The sequence below is a fragment of the Lucilia sericata genome, unplaced genomic scaffold, assembly GCF_015586225.1.
Source record: "Lucilia sericata isolate MDLA Ls3-8-SP2 unplaced genomic scaffold, ASM1558622v1 Contig000875F_arrow, whole genome shotgun sequence".
NCBI lineage: Eukaryota > Metazoa > Arthropoda > Insecta > Diptera > Calliphoridae > Lucilia > Lucilia sericata.
This window is the reverse complement of record NW_023994866.1, coordinates 59,652-83,972: the sequence shown is the minus strand read 5'-3', so window position 1 is coordinate 83,972 and position 24,321 is coordinate 59,652. Positions and strand designations below refer to the sequence as shown.

General features: G+C 29.6%; 2 protein-coding genes across 6 annotated transcripts in view; one reads left to right on the top strand and one right to left on the bottom strand.

Moving 5' to 3' along the window:
* The window catches only part of LOC119608715 (protein eyes shut-like), a 79,833-nt gene extending 75,521 nt beyond the window's left edge, over positions 1-4,312 (top strand). The window contains 1 exon segment of the mRNA XM_037963235.1: positions 2,191-4,312. Within this exon segment, the coding sequence (XP_037819163.1) occupies positions 2,191-2,378 (188 nt within the window). The 3' untranslated portion in view covers positions 2,379-4,312.
* Positions 4,313-8,124: 3,812 nt separating this feature from the next.
* LOC119608719 (ras-related protein Rab-5B) lies at positions 8,125-24,010 on the bottom strand. 5 transcript variants are annotated; one of them, XM_037963243.1, is made up of 6 exons: positions 23,137-23,338; positions 22,222-22,367; positions 11,477-12,055; positions 11,292-11,412; positions 8,314-8,482; positions 8,125-8,244 (listed from the first exon to the last, which is right to left on the bottom strand). In XM_037963243.1, the coding sequence occupies exons 3-6, from the start codon at positions 11,740-11,742 to the stop codon at positions 8,138-8,140; spliced, it is 663 nt and encodes a 220-aa protein (XP_037819171.1). In that variant the 5' UTR covers positions 11,743-12,055; positions 22,222-22,367; positions 23,137-23,338; the 3' UTR covers positions 8,125-8,137. The 5 variants fall into 5 exon arrangements, with proteins under 5 accessions (XP_037819171.1, XP_037819167.1, XP_037819168.1 ...); XM_037963239.1 differs by lacking the exons at positions 22,222-22,367; positions 23,137-23,338 and adding an exon at positions 23,850-24,010; XM_037963240.1 differs by lacking the exon at positions 22,222-22,367 and having other exon boundaries at positions 23,186-23,360.
* Positions 24,011-24,321: the final 311 nt, after the last annotated feature.

Sequence of the window (24,321 nt, the reverse complement as noted above, 5' to 3'; positions counted from 1 at the left end):
TTGTTTTTAAGGTGGAGGTCTTTGCTTAATGGTGTAGGAAAATGGTAAATGCTGGACAAATGGTGTATTTTGACAGTTTTTTCATACAGAAGAATATTTGTCGAAAATTTCCTAGAAAAGAGAAAATTTATATAAAATCTTTAATAAGAATTTCCCGAAAACAATTTCGATTTTAAATCAAAATAAATAAAATAGAAAATTTATCGCAAATTTTCTATATAAAGCAGAAAATTTGTTGAAAATCTTCTACAAGAATGCCAATTTAAGGACGATTTCCTATTAGGATGCAAATTTATCTAAAAATTTCCTATTTCCTAAAAATGTTTGAAAGAACTTAATATCAACAGGAAAAAATATCGAAAATTTTCTATAAAGAAGAAAATTCGTTGTTAAAGAAAATAATTTCTCGAAATTTTTTTTTAAAGAAAAAAATTTCTCTAAAATTTTTTTAAAGAAAAAATTTTCTCAAAAATTTTTTATAAAAAAAAACTTTCTCGAAAATTTTTTTATAAAATTTTATCAACTTTTTATAAAGATAATTTATCAAAAATTCCTTGTAAAAAACAAAATTTTTCGAAAATTTTCTATAAAGAAAAAAATTATACAAAAATGTTTATGAAGAAAAATTATGGAAAAAGTTTCTAGTTAGTTAGTTAGTTAGTTAGTTAGTTAGTTAGTTAGTTAGTTAGTTAGTTAGTTAGTTAGTTAGTTAGTTAGTTAGTTAGTTAGTTAGTTTTAGTTTAGTTAGTTAGTTAGTTAGTTAGTTAGTTCGTTAGTTTCGTTCGTTCGTTTTCGTTAGTTAGTTAGTTCGTTCGTTAGTTAGTTAGTTTTTAGTTAGTTCGTTCGTTCGTTCGTTCGTTGTTCGTTCGTTCGTTCGTTTCGTTCGTTCGTTCGTTCGTTCGTTCGTTCGTTCGTTCGTTTTGTTCGTTCTTTCTTCGTTTCGTTGTTCGTTCGTTCGTTCGTTCTTCGTTCGTTCGTTCGTTCGTTCGTTCGTTCGTTCGTTCGTTCGTTCGTTCTTTCGTTCGTTCGTTTCGTTAGTTCGTTCGTTCGTTGTTCGTTAGTTCGTTCGTTCGTTCGTTCGTTCGTTAGTTCGTTCGTTCGTTCGTTTCGTTCGTTCGTTGTTCGTTCGTTCGTTCGTTCGTTCTCGTTCGTTCGTTCGTTGTTCGTTCGTTCGTTCGTTCGTTGTTCGTTTCGTTCGTTCGTTCGTTCGTTCGTTCGTTTGTTCGTTCGTTCGTTCGTTCGTTTTCGTTCTTTCGTTCGTTCGTTCGTTCGTTCGTTCGTTCGTTCGTTCGTTCGTTCGTTCGTTCGTTTCGTTCGTTCGTTCTCGTTCGTTCGTTCGTTTCGTTCGTTCGTTCGTTCGTTCGTTCGTTCGTTCGTTCGTTCGTTCGTTCGTTCGTTCGTTCGTTCGTTTCGTTCGTTCGTTCGTTCTTCGTTCGTTCGTTCGTTCGTTCGTTCGTTCGTTCGTTCGTTCGTTCGTTCGTTTTCGTTCGTTTCGTTCGTTCGTTCGTTTTCGTTCGTTCGTTCGTTCGTTCGTTCGTTTTCGTTTTCGTTCGTTCGTTCGTTCGTTTTCGTTCGTTCGTTCGTTCGTCGTTCGTTCGTTCGTTCGTTCGTTCGTCGTTCGTTCGTTCGTTCGTTTTTCGTTCGTTCGTTTCGTTCGTTCGTTTTCGTTCGTTCGTTTTCGTTCGTTCGTTCGTTCGTTCTTCTCGTTCGTTCGTTCGTTCGTTCGTTTTCGTTCGTTCGTTCGTTCGTTCGTTCGTTTTCGTTCGTTCGTTCGTTTCGTTCGTTCGTTTTCGTTCGTTCGTTCGTTCGTTCGTTCGTTCGTTCGTCTTCGTTCGTTTCGTTCGTTCGTTCGTTTCGTTCGTTCGTTCGTTCGTTCGTTCGTTAGTTAGTTAGTGTAGTTAGTGTTCCACCACAATCACCCCTATTTTGCATTTCAATTCAAATCGAAATTTCCCCGCTTCGAAATGAAATGGTTGCTTCTCTTCTTTTCTTACGATTCAGTTTTTTTCTTGGAATACATATTTTCGTTCGTAGCGTAACTGAATGCGGAAACGTAATCGATATACAGAGTAGTTGTGAATAATTCTCTACAAAGAAAATTTCTCGAAAATTGTTTGGAAATTTCTAAAAATTTCTATAACTTATTCTATTGAAAGAATTCAAAATAATAATATTTTCTTCCCATTACAGGTGGTTTTCCTAACATGGAATCGGTTAGCAAACGTACCCAGGGACGATATGAACAACCGTTCAAAGGATGTCTACAGGACATACAATTTGGAGCTGAACCGAATGCGTTGATTAAAGATTTCTCAACATATCAAGGTGAAAATATTGGCTCCTGTGATTTACACGGTGACGAGCCCATTTTAGTGTAGGATTTGAAACAAAACGAAACAAAATATGATAGAAAAAACAAAGAAAAAAAAAAAAACATATTTAAATATTATACAAATAAACAAAATAAGAAAGAAAACATTACTAAATATAGAGTAACAAAACAAGATTAAATAAAATATTGAAAAAAAAAAACGAAGAGGAAAAAGTTAAGAAAAAATAATTTTGTAAATTTTATATTAAAAAAATCTATTTGGTTTGAAAAAGAAAACTATAAACTAAAAATTATGTTTGTAATAATCTTTCAAAAAAAAAAGAAATGATAAAAAATTTTAAATAAAAATTAATAATAATAAAAATTTAGTTTAAACTGTTCTTGAAAGTTAAAATTAGTGAAATAAAAAAAGTGCTGAAAATAATGGACAACAACAAAAATATAAAAATTTTACATTAATAAAAATTTTTTCATAAATTATTATAAAAAGAAAACAAACCAAATTTTAGGAAATTAATAACTAAGTGATAATAACAACTAATAATAAATTAATTAAAAAAAATATACTTTAATGTGAAAAATTATTTAAATGGAAATAAAAAGAAACTAAATTTTCTTAAACTCAAATTTATTTGTGTTCATTGAAAAACTTTTAAAAAAAAATCTAAAATAAAAAATGTATTTATTATTATAAACTTTTGTTATTTTTTATTTAATTGTTAAAATTTTGTTAAAACAAAATATTATGTTATTACAAAACCAACTTTCTATTCTATCTAATACTCTAATATTAAACTGCCCCAAAAAATCTGCCAATTTGTTTTGAATTTTAGTTAAAAAAATTAGTTTTTAATTTCTTCTACTATATACACAGAGAGAAACATAAAACCTTTAAACATTTTGAAATAATATTAAAACAGGATTCTTTCAAATGTCCTTCGATGGACATACATTCGTAAAGATTTTCATCATACATGGGCTTTGCTAGACATTTGTTATTCTTAGGGTTAATACCCCAGATATTTCCTATTGCTCATCTGCATGATTATATTTTCATATTTATTGAGTTTAAAAATTAATTACTTTTCTTTTTGATTGCCGCCAAATTTTCAAATATTTCTGCAATTTTCTCTCCGTGTATTCCATTTTCCCGCTTAATCCTTTCCTTTTTAACTAATTAAACAATTTTATTAATTCTAAGCCATTTAGTTGCCTTGTAGCTGTAGATAAATACACAAAAAATATATATACTTTTCATAAAAAATATAATTTGCCTATAATTTTCTAAATAAAAAAAAATACTCCCTAATTATTTGCAAAAAAGGAAATCTCTACTATTCCCTAATAAAATTTAAATTAACACTAAAAGTAAAAAAAACAAATTCAAAACTAAAAAACCCATAAATATTACAAATATATAATAAATTAAATTGACAAATACTTATACAAAACAAAAATTATTGAAAAACCAAAAACAAAAAAAAAAATATTGAATAAAAAACGAAACAAATTTCAAAATCATCCAGTTTTGCATTTTCATATAAAAAAAAAATTCGGCATAAAACATATAATTTTAGCATGACTCTAAAAAAACATTGTAAATTTTACAACCAAACACCACATTTAAAAAAAAATAATCTATTTTCCTTAATTTTCAATAAAAATTCTCTACAGTAACTGTAAAAACTCATCAGCTCACCTTCAACTTAAAGTTTTTAAACTCAAAACTGTCAAAAATTAACTAAAAAAAAAACTTTTCAAAACCCCCCAAAAACATTGTGTTAAAAAGACAACTTAGAAATGGTGTATAAAAACAAACATCTTAAATAATAATAATAATGTAATGAAATTAAATATTTAATAATAAAAATTATATTTATAATATTGAAAAATTTAAAACAAAATATTGAAACCAAACGATTTATGATTTTATGTAAAGGCAACTTAGTTATATTATTTTAAATAAAAATAATTAAAAAACAAAAACAAAAAACTATTTGTTTTATTATTTTAGAGAAAGACAAAATGGCGATGAACTCTCTAAGGGAAAGTTGCCCAGATTATGATCAGTTTTCTAGAGCAAAAGTTTCACAGTTCAGTTTTCCACTGAAAAAGTTGCTCAAATTGTAAAGGAAAAGTTGCTCATATTCTAAATAATTTTCTGTAGAAAAAGTTACTTTAATTCTGAAAAATTTTCTATAGGAAAAGTTTTTCAGTTTCTGAACAATTTTTGCTCAGATTCTGATCACCTATCTACAGATAAAGTTTCTTATATTTTGATCACTTTTCTACAGAAAACGTTTCTTATATTTTGAAGAAATTTTTATAGGAAAAGTTGCTCAAACCTGAACAATTTTCTATAGGAAAAGTTGCTCTGATTCTGAACAATTTTCTATATGAAAAGTTGCTAAGATTCTTAACAATTTTCTATATGAAAAGTTGCTAAGATTCTTAACAATTTTCTATGGAAAAAGTTGCTAAGATTCTTAACAATTTTCTATAGAAAAAGTTGTTCAGATTGTGAACAATTTTCTATAGAAAAAGTTGCTCAGATTCCGAACAATTTTCTGTACGAAAAATTGCTCAGATTCTGAACAATTTTCAATAGGAAAATTTGCTCATATTCTGAATAATTTTCTATAGGAAAAGTTGCTCATATTCTGAACAATTTTCTAAAGGAAAAGTTGCTCATATTCTGAACAATTTTCTATAGGAAAAGTTGCTCAGGTTCTGAACAATTTTCTGTAGGAAAAGTTGCTCAGATTCGCAGCTATTTCAAATAGAAAAAGTTGCTCAGATGAACAACTTTCTATAGGAAAAGTTACTCAAATTCTGAACAATTTACTATAGGAAAAGTTATAGGAAAAGTTGCTCAGATTCTGAACCATTATCTAAAGAAAAAGTTGCTCAGATTCTTAACAATTTTCTATAGGAAAAGTTGCTCAGATTCTGAACAATTTCTATAGGAAAAGTTGCTCAGATTCTGAACCATTTTTTATAGAAAAAGTTGTTCAGATTCAGAAGCATTATTTATACGGGAAGTTGCTCACATTCTGAACTATTTCTATAGGACAAGTTGCTCAGATTCTGAGCAATTTTTTATAGTAAAAGTTGCTTAGATTCTGAAAAATTTTCTATAGGAAAAGTTGCTCAGATTCTGAACCATTATCTAAAGAAAAAGTTGCTCAGATTCTGAACAATTTCTATAGAAAAAGTTGCTCAGATTCTGAGCAATTTCTATAGGAAAAGTTGCTCAGATTCTGAAAAATTTTTTATAGAAAAAGTTGTTCAGATTCAGAAGCATTATTTATACGGGAAGTTGCTCACATTCTGAACTATTTCTATAAGAAAAGTTGCTCAGTTTCTGAACAATTTTCTATAGGAAAAGTTGCTCAGTTTCTGAACAATTTTGTATAGGAAAAGTTGCTCAGTTTCTGAACAATTTTCTATAGGAAAAGTTGCTCAGTTTCTGAACAATTTTCTATAGGAAAAGTTGCTCAACTTCCGAACAATTTTCTATAGGAAAAGTTGTTCAGATTCAGAACCATTTTTTGTACGAAGAGTTGCTCAGATTCTGAACAATTTCTTTAGGAAAAGTTGCTCAGATTCTGAACCATTTTTTATAGAAAAAGTTGTTCAGATTCAGAAGCATTATTTATACGGGAAGTTGCTCACATTCTGAACTATTTCTATAGGACAAATTTCTCAGATTCTGAGCAATTTTTTATAGTAAAAGTTGCTTAGATTCTGAACAATTTTCTATAGGAAAAGTTGCTCAGATTCTTTACAATTTTTTATAAGAAAAGTTACTCAGATTCTGAACAATTTTCTAGTGATAATCTGTGATAACAACGAATTTCCCTTAAACATCCATGTTTTATTTGAAAGTCTTAAAACGGATGTTGAACCTGAAACAAGGCTTTTATTAGGAGAAAAACTAAAATAAATGTGAAAATTCAGACAACTTTTCTATATTAAAATTTCCTCAACTTCTGACAACGTTTGTGATAAATTATTTTCAAATATTAAAATATGCTTTTCTATAAACTTTCTACTCGCTATAATCTTCTGATCTATCTGCTCACACAACATTAATTTCAAATACCATTTGTATATATTTTTTTTATAACTCTTACAAGGCTTTTTTATCGATATAGTTTTTATTAACATTTATGGACTTTGGATAATTTTGGGGAAATTGTTGTTGTTGTTGTTATAGTATTAAATTAATAAAATTGTTAACATAATAATTATCTATTTATGGAATTATGAATTATAGCTCTTCAATCATATTAATTATTTCTTAAATTTTTGTTTGTTATTTGTTCTTGGTTTTAATTGCATAATAGATAATACAATAAATTAAAACTACAAAATGTATAAAGTTTTCGTTTTCTTTTAGGTTTTTGTTATAAATATTATTTCTCTTTCATTTCTTTTACTTTACTTTAAAAAAAACGTACATGCAAGAAAATGAAGAAAAAAATTAAAAATAAAACAAATAAACAAACCGTCCCAAATACTAAATATATATTTTATGTATATATTATTGCAAATAATAATAATAATCATAATAGTAGTAGTAAAAAAAATAAACCAAAAAAGCTGAAAGTAAAACTAGAAAATTTGCTGTAAATTTAAAATTATCAACGAGAAAGAAATCAATGGAAAATAAGTGGAATTTTTGAAAATTGTTTAGACTTTTTTTCTTTTTTTGTTGTAATGTGACTTTATTTTCTATTAAAGTTATGTATTTTTATCATAATGTTTTTTTTTCTTTTGTTTTTACTCATAATGTGTTGTTGTAGTTGTTGTTGTTGATTTTTTTGTTTAATTTATAATTAAATATTATTATCGTTTTTGTTGATTTATTTTTATATAAGGGTTGTTGTTGTAGTTTTTCTCTGCTGTTGTTGTTGTTTCTTTTTTTCTGTTTAAATCGTTTTCACATTTCATCATAATTTTTGTTTAAATGGATTTTGTTTTTTTGTTTTAATTAAATTTAAATTTTAAATATTTGTTTATTTATAATTATCAGCATAATAATAAATTTTTCAAATCTCTCGTTGGAAATTTTATTTTCTGAAAAAAAGAAGAGAAAATTTAAAAAAAAAATATTAAAATTTTATTAAAAAAATATTCAATTTTTAATTGAAAAACTTGCTCAGTAGCCGACAACTTTTTTATTGAAAAAGTTGCTCAGAATTCAACAACATTTTGAACAACTTTCTATAGAAAAAGTTGCTCAGATTCTGAACAGTTTTCTATAGAAAAAGTTGCTCAGATTCTGAACAATTTTCTATAGAAAAAGTTGCTCAGATTCTGAACAATTTTCTATAGAAAAAGTTGCTCAGATTCTGAACAATTTTCTATAGAAAAAGTTGCTCAGATTCTGAACAATTTTCTATAGAAAAAGTTGCTCAGATTCTGAACAATTTTCTATAGAAAAAGTTGCTCAGATACTGAACAATTTTCTATAGAAAATGTTGCTCAGATTCTGAACAATTTTCTATAGAAAAAGTTTTAAACTAGTTTCTATAGAAAACGTTCCTCAGTTTCCGACAAATTATCTATAGAAATCTTTGCTCAGATTCTGAACAATTTAGTATAGAAAAAGTTTCTCAGATTCTGCACATTTTTCTATAGAAAAAGTTGCTCAGATTCCGTTTAATTTTCTATAGAAAGAGTTGCTCAGATTTTGAACAATTTTCTACTGGAAAAATTGCTTAAATTCTGAACAATTCTCTAGAGGAAAAAGAGCTTAGATTCTATCCAGTTTCTTTTATACTAACCTACAAAAAGACATCACTTGCAGCAATTGTTCGTCTGTCGGTTATTTTCATTTTCATTTAGTCTTCTACCAGCACCAGCACCTTGATTATTGGCTCCATCGTTTTTAGGTAATTTCTTAGCTAAAAATGGAAAATTTTTAAAAATTATTAAAAAACAATATTAAGACAATTATAAAAGATGTTACTTACCAATAGCTAAGAAAATATCGTTAACGTTCATGCCAGTTTTTGCTGATGTTTCCATAAATAACAAACCATTTTCTTCGGCATATTGTTTAGCTTCTTCATATTCTACAACACGTATATTTGATAAATCCGCTTTATTACCAGCCAAGGCAATAACAATATTAGGTGAGGCCTAGAATGGGAATGAGAACAAGTTTTTATTAAAAGATATTTTAAAGAAATATTTTATGAAAAAATTAGTTTTGAATTTCGACAGATTTATGGTTTGGACTTGCTATTTGGTTTAAAATTTAGCGCCCCGGAAGATCAAAAGCATTTTTAAATATTTTTGTAATTGTTTAATATTTATTTTATCGAGGAATTCCCCTGTTAAAACACCTTTAACAAATATTTAGCTTTTTAAATAAACGAAATTCCATTTAATTTAATAGGCAAAAATGTAAAAATAACTTCTACTTTTCCAACAACAAAAATTTACCCCATTAAGACAAAAAAAACAAAAAAAAATATTCCAATAAAGTCTTTTATTTCGCTACTATAATATGTTTATTTTCATTCATTCAAATTTTATTGAAAAGAAAATAATTCTTTGAAATAATCTCAAAATGTTTTTAGATTTTTTTGAAATATTTATTTAATGATTGCTGAAATGCGAGAGTATTGTGACGTCATAATAAAATGTACGGCATCTGTGCATGTGTTTGAAAAAAAAATGCCAATATTTGGAGCCAAACAAAGGGAATGTTCATTTTTCTGTTAATGATACGCAGTTAAATATAAAGAGGATTCAATGAACTTTTAACGAATAAATTATAACAAATAAAAATATCAGCAACATTTTTGAAAAATAAATGTGATACTCGTTTTTGTTAAATTGTAAATCGAATGATAAAAAGAAAATGGCTTAAGAGATTATGCATAGAAATTATTAATTGAAAACTCTACTGAAGGTTGTGATAATTTTTCTTTAGAAAAAGTTGTGATCAGTTCTGTATGCAATAAGTTGTTTAGATTCTGAACAAAGTTTATCAGATTCTGACCAAAAGTTGATCAGATTCTAACCAATTTTCTATAAAACATATAGTCTAGTCTATAATCTAGTCTCTAGTCTAGTCTATAGTCTAGTCTATAGTCTACTCTATAGTCTAGTCTATAGCCTAGTCTATAGTCTAGTCTATAGTCTAGTCTATAGTCTAGTCTATAGTCTAGTCTATAGCCTAGTCTATAGTCTAGTCTATAGTCTAGTCTATAGTCTAGTCTATAGTCTAGTCTATAGTCTAGTCTATAGTCTAGTCTATAGTCTAGTCTATAGTCTAGTCTATAGTCTAGTCTAGTCTAGTCTATAGTCTAGTCTATAGTCTAGTCTATAGTCTAGTCTATAGTCTAGTCTATAGTCTAGTCTATAGTCTAGTCTATAGTCTAGTCTATAGTCTAGTCTATAGTCTAGTCTATAGTCTAGTCTATAGTCTAGTCTATAGTCTAGTCTATAGTCTAGTCTATAGTCTAGTCTATAGTCTAGTCTATAGTCTAGTCTATAGTCTAGTCTATAGTCTAGTCTATAGTCTAGTCTATAGTCTAGTCTATAGTCTAGTCTATAGTCTAGTCTATAGTCTAGTCTATAGTCTAGTCTATAGTCTAGTCTATAGTCTAGTCTATAGTCTAGTCTATAGTCTAGTCTATAGTCTAGTCTATAGTCTAGTCTATAGTCTAGTCTATAGTCTAGTCTATAGTCTAGTCTATAGTCTAGTCTATAGTCTAGTCTATAGTCTAGTCTATAGTCTAGTCTATAGTCTAGTCTATAGTCTAGTCTATAGTCTAGTCTATAGTCTAGTCTATAGTCTAGTCTATAGTCTAGTCTATAGTCTAGTCTATAGTTAGTCTATAGTCTATGTCTATAGTCTAGTCTATAGTCTAGTCTATAGGTCTAGTCTATAGTCTAGTCTATAGTCTAGTCTATAGTCTAGTCTATAGTATAGTCTATAGTCCTAGTCTATAGTCTATCTATAGTCTAGTCTATAGGTCTAGTCTATAGTCTAGTCTATTATTCTAGTCTATAGTCTAGTCTCTCGTCTAGGTCATAGTCTAGTTCTATAGTTAGTCTATCAGTCTAGTTATCGTCTAGTCTATAGTCTAGTGGGCTATAGTCTAGTCTATAGTCTAGTATATAGTCTAGGTCTATAGTCTAGTCTATAGTCTAGTCTATAGGTCTAGGTCTATAGTCTAGTTCTATAGTCTAGTCCTATAGTCTAGTCTATAGTCTAGTTCTATTAGTCTTTAGTCTATCGTCTAGTCTATAGTCTAGTCTATAGTCTAGTCTATAGGTCTAGTCTATAGTTCGTCATGTCTAAGTCTACAGTTAGTCTATAGTCTAGTCTATAGTTCTAGTCTATACTTAGTCTATTATGTTCAGTCTATAGTCTAGTCTATAGTCTAGTCTAGTCTCGTCTATAGTCAGTCTAGTCTATAGTCTAGTCTATAGTCTAGTCTATAGTCTAGTCTATAGTCTAGTCTATAGTCTAGTCTATAGTCTAGTCTATAGTCTAGTCTATAGTCTAGTCTATAGTCTAGTCTATAGTCTAGTCTATAGTCTAGTCTATAGTCTAGTCTATAGTCTAGTCTATAGTCTAGTCTATAGTCTAGTCTATAGTCTAGTCTATAGTCTAGTCTATAGTCTAGTCTATAGTCTAGTCTATAGTCTAGTCTATAGTCTAGTCTATAGTCTAGTCTATAGTCTAGTCTATAGTCTAGTCTATAGTCTAGTCTATAGTCTAGTCTATAGTCTAGTCTATAGTCTAGTCTATAGTCTAGTCTATAGTCTAGTCTATAGTCTAGTCTATAGTCTAGTCTATAGTCTAGTCTATAGTCTAGTCTATAGTCTAGTCTATAGTCTAGTCTATAGTCTAGTCTATAGTCTAGTCTATAGTCTAGTCTAACTTTTCGAAAAAAAGAGAAAATACTCAGAAAAGAAGTTTAAAACTCACTTGTTTATGTAGTTCCTTGACCCAGGTTTTTGCACGTTGAAAACTGTCTTGATTTTGTATATCATAAACAACAATAGCGGCCTGCGCACCTCTATAATACATGGGAGCTAAGCTGTGGTATCTGCAAAGAAATAAAAATAGGAATAAAAAATCCATCAAAAATCAAATTGTAATAAAAAACGCACCTTTCTTGTCCTGCAGTATCCCATATTTCAAATTTAACCACTGTGTCTTCTATACATATGGTTTGTGTTAGGAATGCAGCTCCTATCGTACTCTCTTGATATTCATGAAATTGTCCCTTAACAAAACGTAGGACCAACGATGATTTACCCACAGCCGATTCACCCAATAAAACCAATTTGAATTGGCAACTTTTATTTTGCGATGTACCATTGGGACGTTGAGCTGTACCACCTGCCGATCCACCAGAACGTGGTGTTGTTGCCATTATTGCTGTGTTGTTCTTTTAAGTTTATTTCTTTTTCTTATATGGAAAGTTTAGAGTTTTTAGTTTTTCTATCTTTTGGTGTTGCTTAAATGAATTTTATCTTATAGCAAAATAATAAACTTTAATGATAGATTTTAATTCTTAAGAAAGAAGAAATTAGAGTTGTAAAAGATGAAAATATACAAAAACTAAAAAAAGAAATCTTTAGAGCTGAGAATGTTTAAATTAATGCTGGTGTGGTAATTATTCCTTAGAGGACGGTTAATCACACGTGTTTTTGTTATTATTTAACTGCTACTTAATGGTGAATGATCTGTAAAGTAAATAAATAGAAAATAAATTAATTAATAAATGCAATAATAAAAGGAATTTGTAATATTTTATTGAAATATATGTATTAAGTGCAACCACACGTGGGAATTTTTATTAAAAAACAAAAACATTTTGTGGTTTCAATAAGAAAAATCTAAAAAATTTGCAAAATTTATAAATTATTCATCGGTTATAATAAAACTTGGTACAGAATCCTGTGTAATTTTATAAAATTTTGGTAAATTAATAATTTATTAAGTCCAGCCTTGGGGTTTAATGTTTGAAATTTTATGTTTTCTTAATTAATACAAATTTGTATTAATAATTATGCTTTAGTTGTTATAAAATTATTAATTAAAACCTCTAAATAATTATTTCAATGTTTAACAAAAAAAGTAAACGCCCCTAATAAGATGATAAGTAGGTAATGCAAGCACATGCTGTTTGTTTTTCTACAGCAACAGAGGATGAAGTTAAATAAAATCTATAATAAAAGTACATGATGAGAAGAATATTATATACAATTTAAATAGACTTGTAGATAAGATTGAGTTTAGAGATTAAAGGTAAATTAAATCAATGATTATAGACCAATAATACTTTTTGGTATTAAACTTGAAATATTATAATAATTTTGGAATTTTATTGTGGGTTAATGAAAATAAATACCGAACTGCCATATATCCGGTTATTTATTAGAAACGTAGAACAGATTTGGTCTAGTTAAATTCTAGTTCAGTTCTAGTTCAGTTCTAGTTCAGTTCTAGTTCAGTTCTAGTTCAGTTCTAGTTCAGTTCTAGTTCAGTTCTAGTTCAGTTCTAGTTCAGTTCAAGTTCAGTTCAGTTCTAGTTCAGTTCTAGTTCAATTCTAGTTTAGTTCTAGTTCAGTTCTAGTTCAGTTCTAGTTCAGTTCTAGTTCAGTTCTAGTTCAGTTCTAGTTCAGTTCTAGTTCAGTTCTAGTTCAGTTCTAGTTCAGTTCTAGTTCAGTTCTAGTTCAGTTTCTAGTTCAGTTCTAGTTCAGTTCTAGTTCAGTTCTAGTTCAGTTCTAGTTCAGTTCTAGTTCAGTTCTAGTTCAGTTCTAGTTCAGTTCTAGTTCAGTTCTAGTTCAGTTCTAGTTCAGTTCTAGTTCAGTTCTAGTTCAGTTCTAGTTCAGTTCTAGTTCAGTTCTAGTTCAGTTCTAGTTCAGTTCTAGTCAGTTCTAGTTCAGTTCTAGTTCAGTTCTAGTTCAGTTCTAGTTCAGTTCTAGTTCAGTTCTAGTTCAGTTCTAGTTCAGTTCTAGTTCAGTTCTAGTTCAGTTCTAGTTCAGTTCTAGTTCAGTTCTAGTTCAGTTCTAGTTCAGTTCTAGTTCAGTTCTAGTTCAGTTCTAGTTCAGTTCTAGTTCAGTTCTAGTTCAGTTCTAGTTCAGTTCTAGTTCAGTTCTAGTTCAGTTCTAGTTCAGTTCTAGTTCAGTTCTAGTTCAGTTCTAGTTCAGTTCTAGTTCAGTTCTAGTTCAGTTCTAGTTCAGTTCTAGTTCAGTTCTAGTTCAGTTCTAGTTCAGTTCTAGTTCAGTTCTAGTTCAGTTCTAGTTCAGTTCTAGTTCAGTTCTAGTTCAGTTCTAGTTCAGTTCTAGTTCAGTTCTAGTTCAGTTCTAGTTCAGTTCTAGTTCAGTTCTAGTCAGTTCTAGTTCAGTTCTAGTTCAGTTCTAGTTCAGTTCTAGTTCAGTTCTAGTTCAGTTCTAGTTCAGTTCTAGTTCAGTTCTAGTTCAGTTCTAGTTCAGTTCTAGTTCAGTTCTAGTTCAGTTCTAGTTCAGTTCTAGTTCAGTTCTAGTTCAGTTCTAGTTCAGTTCTAGTTCAGTTCTAGTTCAGTTCTAGTTCAGTTCTAGTTCAGTTCTAGTTCAGTTCTAGTTCAGTTTTAGTTCAGTTCTAGTTCAGTTATAGTTCAGTTTTAGTTCAGTTCTAGTTCAGTTCTAATTCAGTTTTAGTTCTAGTTCTGATCTTCTTTAGTTATCGTTTATTTCAAAGTTAAAGTATAGAGCTGCAAGTTTGCAGAGAATTCCCTTATTAATGCAACCGAAAATCGGTTGATTAATATAACGTGTGATTAACATTATTAAAAGTTCCTGTTAGATCTTTTTCGATAGTTGAACAAAATAGTCAAGAATCTGCCCATCGGACTCCTAAGTTTGACGAAGACAACCAAGGAAATATGGGAGTGCTCATAACACAGTTTTTATTTTGTTTTTCTTTTGAATATAAATACTTTGACTGATATGATTTGGTCCAATATAACATAAAATATAATAAACAAAATATTTCTCAAAATATGTATTCTATGACTCATTAAAAGCAAAGCGGCATTGGCAAAAAAATAACGTTTAAATATAAAATAAACAAAAACCAACAAAAAATAATAATAATCAGAAAAATAAACTAGAATTACATACAGATAAGATTGCAAAGGAAAAAACAGAAAAAATAAAACTAATATGTAGTAGATTATTGAAGGTACACACAACACTCTCAGAAACAGAAAACTCATATAGAAAACAAGCACGACAGTTAGAAACTCAAATGACGTAAAGGTATCAAAACAAAAACAACAAAATATATATTTGTTATAAAAAAAATAAATTGCTCAATACATTTGCCGTCTTATAATTAGCATATTTAGTTATTTCTTTTTTTTTTTTTTTTCTGTAGTAAATTATAACGATTTTTCAAAAATTGTATTTATAATATTTTGATATTTTTAAATTGGTATCAGTTAAATGGAGGTGACAAATAAACAAAAAAAAAACAAACAACGTACACAGGGGTCAGACAAATTATACTATAGAAAGTTTAGTAAGAAAATAACAAAATAAATGACCTAAAAGACTTTGGGGAAAATTGTTTGGTTTAAGCTTGTTAATCTCTACACACGTAGTTACCTATGCACCTATACATATATAAAACAATAAATAACAGTTTTTTATAACCTTTTGTTTTTCTAACTGTTTGTACGATAGGATTCTATCGTGGTCTTGATAATGACCTTTGAAGGTTTTTTATTTTTTAATTGTTATTTTTTAACACACATTACAGTTAAATTAGCTATTTTGTTACATGTTTGTATGTACTGGTTATTACTTTATTTTCTTTAAATTATAAATTTAAGTCATATTATAACCATAGAATGTTATACTTCATTAGTAGACTAATTATATGTGAATACAAAAAAAAAACACTGAAAATAAACATTGTTAATATAATTACAAAATATAATACGCCTTATTATTTAAACAAACAGAGAAGAGAAGATGATATGGAACAACTTTTTAATATTCTAACAAGTTTTTAATAAAAATGGAAAAGAAAGCGATGCCAAAGACTGAAGGGAAAATCAATTTCTAGTTCAGTTCTAGTTCAATTCTAGTTCAGTTCTAGTTCAGTTCTAGTTCTAGTTCAGTTCTAGTACAGTTCTAGTTCAGTTCTAGTTCAGTTCTAGTTCAGTTCTAGTTCAGTTCTAGTTCAGTTCAGTTCTAGTTCAGTTCTAGTTCAGTTCTAGTTCAGTTCTAGTTCAGTTCTAGTTCAGTTCTAGTTCAGTTCTAGTTCAGTTCTAGTTCAGTTCTAGTTCAGTTCTAGTTCAGTTCTAGTTCAGTTCTAGTTCAGTTCTAGTTCAGTTCTAGTTCAGTTCTAGTTCAGTTCTAGTTCAGTTCTAGTTCAGTTCTAGTTCAGTTCTAGTTCAGTTCTAGTTCAGTTCTAGTTCAGTTCTAGTTCAGTTCTAGTTCAGTTCTAGTTCAGTTCTAGTTCAGTTCTAGTTCAGTTCTAGTTCAGTTCTAGTTCAGTTCTAGTTCAGTTCTAGTTCAGTTCTAGTTCAGTTCTAGTTCAGTTCTAGTTCAGTTCTAGTTCAGTCTAGTTCAGTTCTAGTTCCAGTTCTAGTTCAGTTCTAGTTCAGTTCTAGTTCAGTTCTAGTTTCAGTTCTAGTTCAGTTCTAGTTCAGTTCTAGTTCAGTTCTAGTTCAGTTCTAGTTCAGTTCTAGTTCAGTTCTAGTTCAGTTCTAGTTCAGTTCTAGTTCAGTTCTAGTTTAGGTCAGTTCTAGTTCAGTTCTAGTTCAGTTCTAGTTCAGTTCTAGTTCAGTTCTAGTTCAGTTCTAGTTCAGTTTCTAGTTCAGTTCTAGTTCAGTTCTAGTTCAGTTCTAGTTCAGTTCTAGTTCAGTTCTAGTTCAGTTCTAGTTCAGTTCTAGTTCAGTTCTAGTTCAGTTCTAGTTCAGTAGTTCGTAGTTCAGTTCTAGTTCAGTTCTAGTTCAGTTCTAGTTCAGTTCTAGTTCAGTTCTAGTTCATTTCTAGTTCAGTTCTAGTTCAGTTCTAGGTTCTAGTTCAGTTCTAGTTCAGTTTCTAGTTCAGTTCTAGTTCAGTTCAGTTCTAGTTCAGTTCTAGTTCAGTTCTAGTTCAGTTCTAGTTCAGTTCTAGTTCAGTTCTAGTTCAGTTCTAGTTCAGTTCTAGTTCAGTTCTAGTTCAGTTCTAGTTTAGTTGTTCTAGTTCAGTTCTAGTTCAGTTCTAGTTCAGTTCTAGTTCAGTTCTAGTTCAGTTCTAGTTCAGTTCTAGTTCAGTTCTAGTTCAGTTCTAGTTCAGATCTAGTTCAGTTCTAGTTCAGTTCTAGTTCAGTTCTAGTTCAGTTCTAGTTCAGTTCTAGTTCAGTTCTAGTTCAGTTCTAGTTCAGTTCTAGTTCAGTTCTAGTTCAGTTCTAGTTCAGTTCTAGTTCAGTTCTAGTTCAGTTCTAGTTCAGTTCTAGTTCAGTTCTAGTTCAGTTTTAGTTCAGTTCTAGTTCAGTTCTAGTTCAGTTCTAGTTCAGTTCTAGTTCAGTTCTAGTTCAGTTCTAGTTCAGTTCTAGTTCAGTTCTAGTTCAGTTCTAGTTCAGTTCTAGTTCAGTTCTAGTTCAGTTCTAGTTCAGTTCTAGTTCAGTTCTAGTTCAGTTCTAGTTCAGTTCTAGTTCAGTTCTAGTTCAGTTCTAGTTCAGTTCTAGTTCAGTTCTAGTTCAGTTCTAGTTCAGTTCTAGTTCAGTTCTAGTTCAGTTCTAGTTCAGTTCTAGTTCAGTTCTAGTTCAGTTTTAGTTCAGTTCTAGTTCAGTTCTAGTTCAGTTCTAGTTCAGTTCTAGTTCAGTTCTAGTTCAGTTCTAGTTCAGTTCTAGTTCAGTTCTAGTTCAGTTCTAGTTCAGTTCTAATTCAGTTCTAGTTCAGTTCTAGTTCAGTTCTAGTTCAGTTCTAGTTCAGTTCTAGTTCAGTTCTAGTTCAGTTCTAGTTCAGTTCTAGTTCAGTTCTAGTTCAGTTCTAGTTCAGTTCTAGTTCAGTTCTAGTTCAGTTCTAGTTCAGTTCTAGTTCAGTTCTAGTTCAGTTCTAGTTCAGTTCTAGTTCAGTTCTAGTTCAGTTCTAGTTCAGTTCTAGTTCAGTTCTAGTTCAGTTCTAGTTCAGTTCTAGTTCAGTTCTAGTTCTAGTTTAGTTCTAGTTTAGTTCTAGTTCGTTCTAGTTCAGTTCTAGTTCAGTTCTAGTTCAGTTCTATATCGTTCTAGTTCAGTTCTAGTTCAGTTCTAGTTCAGTTCTAGTTCAGTTCTAGTTCAGTTCTAGTTCAGTTCTAGTTCAGTTCTAGTTCAGTTCTAGTTCAGTTCTAGTTTAGTTCTAGTTTAGTTCTAGTTCGTTCTAGTTCAGTTCTAGTTCAGTTCTAGTTCAGTTCTAGTTCAGTTCTAGTTCTAGTTCAGTTCTAGTTCAGTTCTAGTTCAGTTCTAGTTCAGTTCTAGTTCAGTTCTAGTTCAGTTCTAGTTCAGTTCTAGTTCAGTTCTAGTTCAGTTCTAGTTCAGTTCTAGTTCAGTTCTAGTTCAGTTCTAGTTCAGTTCTAGTTCAGTTCTAGTTCAGTTCTAGTTCTAGTTCAGTTCTAGTTCTAGTTCAGTTCTAGTTCAGTTCTAGTTCAGTTCTAGTTCAGTTCTAGTTTAGTTCTAGTTTAGTTCTAGTTCAGTTCTAGTTCAGTTCTAGTTTAGTTCTAGTTCAGTTCTAGTTCAGTTCTAGTTCAGTTCTAGTTCAGTTCTAATTCAGTTCTAGTTCAGTTCTAGTTCAGTTCTAGTTCAGTTCTAGTTCAGTTCTAGTTCAGTTCTAGGTTCAGTTCTAGTTCAGTTCTAGTTCAGTTCTAGTTCAGTTCTAGTTTCAGTTCTAGTTCAGTTCTAGTTCAGTTCTAGTTTAGTTCTAGTTTAGTTCTAGTTCAGTTCTAGTTCAGTTCCTAGTTAGTTCTAGTTCAGTTCTAGTTCAGTTCTAGTTCAGTTCTAGTTCAGTTCTAAGTTCAGTTCTAGTTCAGTTCTAGTTCAGTTCTAGTTCAGTTCTAGTTCAGTTCTAGTTCAGTTCTAGTTCAGTTCTAGTTCAGTTCTAGTTCAGTTCTAGTTCAGTTCTAGTTCAGTTCTAGTTCAGTTCTAGTTCAGTTCTAGTTCAGTTCTAGTTCAGTTCTAGTTTAGTTCTAGTTTAGTTCTAGTTCGTTCTAGTTCAGTTCTAGTTCAGTTCTAGTTCAGTTCTAGTTCGTTCAGTTCTAGTTCAGTTCTAGTTCAGTTCTAGTTCAGTTCTAGTTCAGTTCTAGTTCAGTTCTAGTTCAGTTCTAGTTCAGTTCTAGTTCAGTTCTAGTTCAGTTCTAGTTCAGTTCTAGTTCAGTTCTAGTTCAGTTCTAGTTCAGTTCTAGTTCAGTTCTAGTTCAGTTCTAGTTTAGTTCTAGTTCAGTTCTAGTTCAGTTCTAGTTCAGTTCTAGTTCAGTTCTAGTTCAGTTCTAGTTTAGTTCTAGTTTAGTTCTAGTTTAGTACTAGTTCAGTTCTAGTTCAGTTCTAGTTTAGTTCTAGTTCAGTTCTAGTTCAGTTCTAGTTCAGTTCTAGTTCAGTTCTAATTCAGTTCTAGTTCAGTTCTAGTTCAGTTCTAGTTCAGTTCTAGTTCAGTTCTAGTTCAGTTCTAGTTCAGTTCTAGTTCAGTTCTAGTTCAGTTCTAGTTCAGTTCTAGTTCAGTTCTAGTTCAGTTCTAGTTCAGTTCTAGTTCAGTTCTAGTTCAGTTCTAGTTCAGTTCTAGTTCAGTTCTAGTTCAGTTCTAGTTCAGTTCTAGTTCAGTTCTAGTTCAGTTCTAGTTCAGTTCTAGTTCAGTTCTAGTTCAGTTCTAGTTCAGTTCTAGTTCAGTTCTAGTTCAGTTCTAGTTCAGTTCTAGTTCAGTTCTAGTTCAGTTCTAGTTCAGTTCTAGTTCAGTTCTAGTTCAGTTCTAGTTCAGATCTAGTTCAGTTCTAGTTCAGTTCTAGTTCAGTTCTTGTTCAGTTCTAGTTTAAAGACATTAATCATATGAAGAAGGAAAGCAAATTGGAGCGAAAGCATTTTGGTCTTCATATAGAGAGCTCTACATTATAGTAACATGTAAATTGACCACAAAAAAGGATATTCCAATTATTAGACTACTCTAGCATAAAAAAAAATGTACATATTGTACATATTGTACACAGTAACAAAACAACAAAGTCAGTGGCCGCCCACAAAAACAATGAACAAATTAACGATTTTTAACATTGGATTAAATTGTATAAGCTTTCTGTACAAAAATTAAAATTGATAAAGAGATATGAAAATTTATAAAAAAAAGTACATACTACAAACTCGTACTCCTATCAATTACCCACAAGTGTTAATTTAATTGTTTGGAAAAAGAGTGTAAAATAAATATACATATAAGAAATAAAAAAATAATAATATAATTTAAAATGAACTTGAAACAAAAAAAAAAAAAGAAAAACAAACAAAAAATACTCTGTAGAATAAAATTTGTAATACGATGACGAGAGTAAATAAAATACAAACAAAGCAGCTATAATAAATTAAAATTAAAATAATTTTGCGATAAAAAATAAACAATTATGGCTTTTCAAGTAATTTTAAAAACGAAAGAACAATCGTGCATATTTTCAATGGAATGTAGTTTATAAAAGAGAGTGAGAGAGATCAAGTTTTCGAAGTAAGGGAAATTACTCAATTAGATAAGATTTAAAAATTAGTTAATTTTGTATTTGTTTGCTTTCAATTTAACCGCCTGAATGAATGTATTTTTTTTTTTTTTATTTAAATAGTAATTTGTAAAAAATAAGAAATAAACTCAGTACGAAAGACTTAGTCACTAGGAATTATTGTTGATTTGAAGAAAAGGTCGATAATCATTTACAAATACATATTTGAAAAGAAGAAATGACAGACTGAAAAACACTATAACCTAAACTATCTTTTCCTCCATGTAGATTAGGAGGCTTAAAATCAAATTCAGCTTGATAATCGGTTCCAAAGCTTTCAAGAGGATTGACGGCAGAACACCTTTCCTAGAAATTATTGGGCTATTTTACCCTTGGACAACTTTCCTAGAAATTATTGGGCTATTTTACCTTGGATAACTGTATAGTTTCTAAGTAAATATATTATAAACAACGAAAAAGATCTACCTACGACAATCATCGTGTTCACTAAGGGGTTAAATTGATTGTATACACAAAACTTTGTTGATAAACATTAACATGAAAATCTTCTCAGGGAAAAGATCATGTGATGTTTATAAAATTATAAGATAGAACAAAAGATAAAAAAGAGATGAAAATAAAATACAATCAAGTAACGGCAATGTCCGAACATATGATAGTCTCTACATCAGGAATGAAACATTTTGAACTATAGTAATTTTTGTCAACAAAATAAAAACACTATAGGTACGTTCAAGATATAGATACCTAGATATTAAGTGCATGTTTATATTACTATTAGTTTAATTAACTTAATGGTTAAACTATGTCTACACCTTAATGGTTAAACTATGTCTACACCTATATTTAGTGGATTAGTGTAATACTTGTAACTCAAATCAGATGATATATTGACTAGTCGAAGGTCTACTCTATGGAATAGTCGTTGGATAAGTGTATTTACAAGTATATGAACTATACTTAATAGACCAGTTCAAAGAACAGTTAAGTGACTAGTCAATAGATTATCCCATTGACTAGTCAATGAACTAGATCATTGACTTGTTAATAAACTTGGTTAAAGAACTGATCATAGAATACACCATACAACTTCAATGAATAATCAATATATTAGTTAGTAGATAATCTCGTCAATTGATTACTTCATAGACCTAGCGACAGACTAGTTCATAAAGTAGTCAATATTCTAGGTTTAGGTAGGTTTAGGTAAGAAGGGCAGCCATTCAATCAAGGATGAGTGGCTCACATGGGTCCACCTAATTGCGGTCCCGTTGTGTTTTAGCCTAGTGGTCGTAGGAGTACACTTAATTATTACTCTCTACTTCCAGATTTAAACTAACCGGTTTGATTCACAAAATTTAGGATATTCTTCAGACATATCCCAGATAGCTCATGCAGACAAGATAAAGCAACAAGGCCGAAACATCAATATTCTAGGTCTAAGAACAAACTAGTCAATAGAGTAATCGGTACATTAATATTTTTAACCTAAAAAAGTACTCCTTTCGATAAATGTTAGTGTTATTTCAAAATTACCATGTCCGGCCAACACTAGTGTTTGGTCTAGTACATAGTGTGTTAGAGTCATTCAACTAGTCCACAGACTAATTATTTGAGTAATCTATATACTAGTCAATAGACCATTCAATAAACTAAAGTTATCCACGCAGCCCCAGCCATAGCTGGACATCTTTAAATCGGTTTAGGAAGCGTAAAAAACCATTCATTTAAAACAAAATATAAATTGAACCCCATAATAACCCGCATAAATTTAACATAAATTATAATATTAACTACTTTTAAAACTAACTTGTATAAAATTAAAAACAACATTTAAAGCACGAACATTTCTAATCTTAGCAAAAATATGACTTTTCATTTAGCATATTGCAAGAGAACAACAAAACCAAAAATCACTACAAATTTACAAAGAAATCAATAAAGAATTAAAAAAGCAAAAACAAAAACATTTAAACACACTCACACTCAAATACTCTCTCTTATTAAAACTGCACTCAAAGTGCACTTGACATAAAATGTAACTATGACCGACCGACTGACGGGCCCAACATCACAATTTTAATCCATTCTCAACGTAGTTAAATATGAATAAATGTGTTGACAAAAAGTTTAAATAAATGGACAAAATTACATATTCAAATACAATACAACGCCACCACACAAACTCACCACAGAAGAATCCAAAAAAGATATTAGAAGAAAAAATAAAAAAAACACAAAAACACCAACAAAATGTAACTGCAACTTTCACTTTATATTTTTTATGTGTTATTCCCTTTTAATTCTTTATCATAAAATGTTGGAAATTTTGCACACTATTAAACAAAAGTTTAAACATTAATTTATTTACACTTTTATTAACAGAACTAACAACAGCTGACAAAAATTAACAATTTATAATTTTTTTCAAAACGTCAAAATGATGCGTCATCTATTTTTTTTATTTTACAAGTAAAGGAAACGACAAGTAAATTAACGAACAAAAGGTACAAAGAACAACAAATCACTGGATATACTACTGAGAGGAAAAGGCACACTAGAAAACACAAATAATAACAATGAAAAAATAACAACACAAATGTCTTACTAAAGTTAGTGTGGCCATATTGTTAAGATTTGTCTAGAAAATATCACTGTTACTAAATTTAATTCACAAATTTTGTTAAAAAAATTGAAACTTTTTTATAAATAGAATTATTTTAATCAATCATTTCGAACAAAAAAGTTAGTAATTGATATGGTAGAACAAAAACCATCACTGATAATTTTCCCGAGAGATTTCTCTCACAAACATAAAAAGAGCACGGCAACAAGTGCAATGATTTGGCAGCATTTTTATTCTGCACAATCAAAAAAAAAATAAAATGATAAAATCAGAAAAATTCGATAGAGAAATGAAACGAAATAAAGAACAATAAATGCGAAGGAAAAAAATAATGCAATTTGCAGTAAATGCAATAAACTTGTAATGCCTAATTATTAACAAACATCTAAACAAATATCAGCAGGAAATCTTAACAATTATGATTTTTCATGCTATAAACTTGTTAAATTTAATTAGCAAAAAATTTTACGATATATTACTTTAACACAATATTACTTAATCACTTTTAAAAAAATATCTACACTTTACGTTTGCTTCATGATAAAATTCAATGATTTTTTAGATTTTCTTCTTTTTTCAAGCAAATAATCACTTTATGCGAAAAAATTCCAATTTTTATTTCCAATTACACCGACACGAAGAGAAAACTGGCACAAACAATAAAAAAAAAAGAAAAACGTCGGCCCCTCATATAAATTAGTACATAACTTGGCAGCACTGTTTTTCTTTCAATCACTTCACTCATGTCACACTACAGCCATCTCTTTCTTGCACACACATTTTGCAAACGCACCCAAAAAAATCGGTTTTATATATTGAACACACAGTCTATTCCAGTTATTTACACTTTACTAAATGTAATTAACAAAAAATGAACAAAAAAAAAATAACTCTGGAATTTTTTCCTTCCTCTATGTTGCTCCCCTTTTTTGTTTTTTTTTTTATATTTTTTTGCGTAGCAGTTTCTCAATGTTGGGGTTTTATCGCTGACAATGATGGTGGTTGAGTGGTGGTGACTGTTGGAGACATCTTTGTAGAAACAGAAAAAAAGTTGTCCAACAATAAAATTATTGAGGAAAAATTTTCCATACACAAAATTTTGCTTGTTTATTACAGTTTAGGATTTTTCATGTTTTTTCTTCTTTTGTTCGTTTGCAACAAAAAACAATACATTAAATTTAATTTTATTCACCTTTTTTGCGTTTTAGTATTTTTTGCTTTCTTTCTTTTATCACTTTTTTATTTAAATAATTTTATTTATTGCTTAAACACTTGCATTTACTTTTAGATATTTTTTTTTGCTAATGAGTAGCAAAGACCTCCGCCGAACTACTGACAATGGCCTGCGCTTAGCCGTCGTCAAACCTAAGAACGCCTTTGAAAAATTTTCAGCTTATTTTGACATGAAAATTAACGACTTTAGTACAGGTTCTTTTTGTACAGTGGGAAATTTCTAAAATTGGCAAATACATTTTTAATGTGAAATTTAAATGTTTAAAGAGGAAGGTATTTTCTGTATATAACACTGATTATTAGTACCAGAGTTCTATAAATTGTAGTGGACTACATCGTCCAAAAAAGTAGGTAAATTATTATCTTTTGTGAAAAAGTCAAAAAGTTTACTTTGTAAATAAAAGTTGGAAACACGTAATGGTCGAAATCGA